This window comes from Camellia sinensis, chromosome 11 (assembly GCF_055761805.1).
Source record: "Camellia sinensis isolate YWXY chromosome 11, ASM5576180v1, whole genome shotgun sequence".
NCBI classification, from domain to species: domain Eukaryota; kingdom Viridiplantae; phylum Streptophyta; class Magnoliopsida; order Ericales; family Theaceae; genus Camellia; species Camellia sinensis.
In genome coordinates this window covers 34,898,223-34,902,213 of record NC_138971.1, presented here as the reverse complement: position 1 = coordinate 34,902,213, position 3,991 = coordinate 34,898,223, and the positions used below count along the sequence as shown (strand labels likewise).

Here is a 3,991-nt window from a genome sequence, read left to right as displayed (position 1 = left end):
CAATGTTTTTGCTCTAAAATATTACTAATCCACGTAATGACATACATTTTTTTTTTTTGATAACCGAGTATCCGGGCCAGCACCCCTTAGGAGTGACGCACCTCGACTAATCTCGACGTAATGACATATATATATATATATATATATATTAGTTAATACTTAAAATAAAACATTAATAACAACACAATTAAAACATGACTTTAGCGCAATTTAAATGAAAACAACTCATTCACATAATTTTTACTATTTTTTCCTTTTAAATTTTAAAATTATGACTTTAATTTTTAAGATAAAATTTTAATTATTTGTTTGAGACTGTGCATAGCATGAGTTTTAGGTTAGTTTATATATACAAGGTAGATTACTTTTCTGTTATGTAGGGTCAAATCCAAAATGAGAAAGAAAAAATTAAACATAGATATAAAATAAAATAAAATAAAACAAAATAAAATAAAATAAAAAAATACCTTTAGAAGTTGTATCATTACACTTTGACTCAAAGGCCCCATTGTTGCTTCCTTTTTCTGTTTTTTTTTTTTTTTTTTTTGATAATCGAGTATCCGGGCCAGCATCCCGACTAATCAGCACTTTCAACCAATTATTTCCAATGCTCTCTTGCTCTTCCTTAATTTTCCTGACAGATTCCTCAACAGAGAAATGACAAAAGGTTACCTCAATTAGCTGCAGAGTGAGTATATCCCCCAAACTAGATGGTATTTCCTCGAGATTTTGACAATCTTCCAACGATAAGTGTTGAAGGCTTGGAAAGTGACTAGAGCAGGTGATCCATTGCTCGACATTGAGTTTCCTCAGTCTCAAGAATTTGAGTCGAGGAAACCCACCATCAGTTGTTGCCCATTGCGATCCCCAGGCAGCATTACATTCTAATTTGAGAAGCTCTAGGCTGGGTAACAGCATCCCAAGGACTGATATCTCCTCCCACTTTAGCCTTGTAGATTTCAAGGTTACCCTTTTAATATTTGCAGGGAACTTGACCTCTCCGAGAGCACTTGGGTATCTGGGCAAAATATTGTTGTGTAGCTTCAAAGTCTCAAGGTGTCTTAAAAATTCTAGTTTAGGAAACATCAAATTCTCCGAATCTGATGACAACAGATGTCCACAAATTCCCAACTTCGTAAGATAAGGAGTTCTTGCGAATAAATCCTGAATAGATCCACAAGGGTTCAAGTTTGCGATGGTTCGTAGGTTTTCTAATATAGAGGGATGGCTGTGATCCATTACTGCTTCTTCAGAACATAATGACACATCATAGTTTGCTCTTCCTTTAGCATAAAGATGCCTCAACTTTGTAGTCTTCCAAACATTACATGGCAAAATAAACTTGCACCATTGTGTAGAAATAATGGTAAGTGTTTCTAGGTTTGAGAGATTGGATATTGATGGCGGTAATTCACAGGAATATTTCAAATTAATTGTCAAATACCTCAAATTAACAAGTTGTGTTAATTCTCTTGGAAAGAAGGCATTGTTATAGCATATTTCCAACACTCTAAGAAGTTTGAAGGTCCAACAAATCAACGAGCACATATCACCAAACAGATTGTCGTCGCCACTCATTTTTTCCTGAAACTCATTTCTGAAGCACAATAATGATTGAACAACTGTTGGGGAATAAGGTTCTAAGAGCCAATCACCAAATCTTGGTGCGAAGTAAGAATGGATGCACAAGCGGCGTTGGTTATTTGTTTCGTAATTACTTGAAGAAGAAGAAGAAGGAGAAGCGTCTTTATAATTGTGAATCCGCCGCAGGAAATTGATTTCGCTGGCTTTCTTCAAGCATAAATCACGCAACAAATCATGCATACGACATACTTTAATTCGACCATCAAACCTTTTTTGAGCAACAATTACCAGACTTCTCTGAATTAGATCCATTAAGTAATCCTCTGCTACTTCCTCCAAGCTTTTCTGCCCAATTTTTTGTATAAACCCCTCAGTTATCCATAACCAAATTAACTCCTGCACCGGGATTTCTTGGTCTTCTCGAAATGCTCCTAAATAGAGAAAGCAAGGTTTCAAGTGACGAGGCAAGTGATTGTAACTCAGTGCTAGTGTGTCCAAGTACTGATTTGGATCACTAACAATATATGAGCTTACACTTCGGGCAACTTGTTCCCACGACTCATGTGCCTTGTTGTCCTTTGCAAGAAGTCCTGCCATTACAACAATTGCAAGTGGAAGCCCTTCACATTTTTTCATTATTTGCTTCCCAATTTCAATCAGTTCTGGAGGGCAACTTTCATTTTGAAACACCTTCCATTGTAATAACTCCCAACTCTCTTCTTCTGTGAGAAAACGCAGACAATGAGGATGGCAATCAGGTGAGGGATGCATAGCCAACTCTTTGAGGCGACTAGTGAACATAACTCTACTTCCATTGTGGTCATTGGGGAAATACATTTTAAGATCGACCCAGACACCAATATCCCATAAATCATCAATGACAATGAGATATCTCTTGCCTTTTAATTGCTTGTACAACTTTTCGCCTAGCTTCTCATTGGTCATGTTTTCAATTTCATTGGTAAAGACGACATTAACAGAGCTTAAAATGTCCAACAACATATCTGTTTTTCTGGGTAATTGAGAAGCATAGGTCCATGCACGAATATGAAAGTAGTGTGTGATGTAAGGATCATTGTACAGTTTTGTGGCTAAAGTTGTCTTACCGTGTCCAGGCATCCCAACAATTGATATCATTTGTAGCTGCTTCTTCCCTCCAGCAAGTAGCTCTTTTACAGTCAACGCCTCATCATCAAAGCCCACTGTAATTTCTTCATTTACCATGGTTCTGCTCTCCATTGACATTGACATTGACGAATGGACTCCATCATTGAAATCTTTATCATCTCGTAGGAGGAGTTGGATCTGATTTATCTGGTCATAAAACTGCAGCACTTTTGCCTCGATCGTCTTAATCTCTTCCATGATATTTATGCCAAATAAAATATCAAAAAAACTGTCACCGTTGTTGTTGATGTCCCTCTGCCCTGGAAAATGAACATAAAAAAAACGGATGAGTTGTCTTGTCTTGCAGATCACATAATAAATTTGCATCTGCAGGCTTTTAGCTTCATGGTTCAGCTCATGCTGCTGCTGCTGCTTCTCGTCCATATCCTTGAGAATGATTGCTAGGAATCTTAGCCTATTGTAAAAGGAGTCGATATGATCAATCTGATCTGCGGTCCAATTGCACGCCTTACTGATCATTAGATGATTCAGTTTCTCCAAGACACAATAATTTTCACCCATCTCCCTCCCGAATCCCTCTCTCTGTTTCCATCTCTCTATCTTTCTTTCTCTTTGTCTTTGTCTTTGTCTTTCTTTGGCTTCCTCTCTCGCATACTCATCCATTTTTTTGATCAGTTTCTCCAAGACACAATTGTTTACTGCTTCCATTGCCCCGTTTCGGTGCTCTGCTATCTCTCTCAAGTTTGTGTTCTGAAGATGGAGTTGGATCAGAAAAGACTTTGTGGCATCCAAAATGTTGACTCTGGCTAAAATTTAAGCAAATTACATTTACCCCCTCTAACAATTTGCTTAAATTGTAGCTGGCCTATTAGTTTGACAAAATATAACACCGGCTCCACCGATGTCCTCAAAAGTCAACTCCGTTAACGAGAGTCATGAAATAACAACATTACTTTTCCTCCCATCACGCTTCCACACTTCATTTCCCTATGTTTATGCACCACCACTTTCCCAACTACCACTACTCTTTAGCTCATCTCATCTCACTTCCGCTGGTGCTCCTCTCCCCAATGTCACCAGAGATCAGCGTGGAAAAAACAAATAAAAAAATCAAGAAAATTCCAAGAATCAATAACTTGGTTGAGGTGGTGGAAATTGGTTGTGGCAATTCAATAAGGTCCTATTTGATTAGCATAATTAATAGTGAACAGATTAACCATTCATGTGATTCGTGAAACATTAGTTATTCCGTTAGATTAGTGCGATAAATAATTATCTT

General features: G+C 37.5%; 1 protein-coding gene across 1 annotated transcript; it reads right to left on the bottom strand.

Moving 5' to 3' along the window:
- Window positions 1-361: 361 nt before the first annotated feature.
- Window positions 362-3,420, bottom strand: LOC145802252 (putative late blight resistance protein homolog R1A-3). Its single transcript, XM_082894935.1, has 2 exons — window positions 468-3,420; window positions 362-369 (listed from the first exon to the last, which is right to left on the bottom strand). The coding sequence occupies exons 1-2, from the start codon at window positions 3,418-3,420 to the stop codon at window positions 362-364; spliced, it is 2,961 nt and encodes a 986-aa protein (XP_082751061.1).
- Window positions 3,421-3,991: the final 571 nt, after the last annotated feature.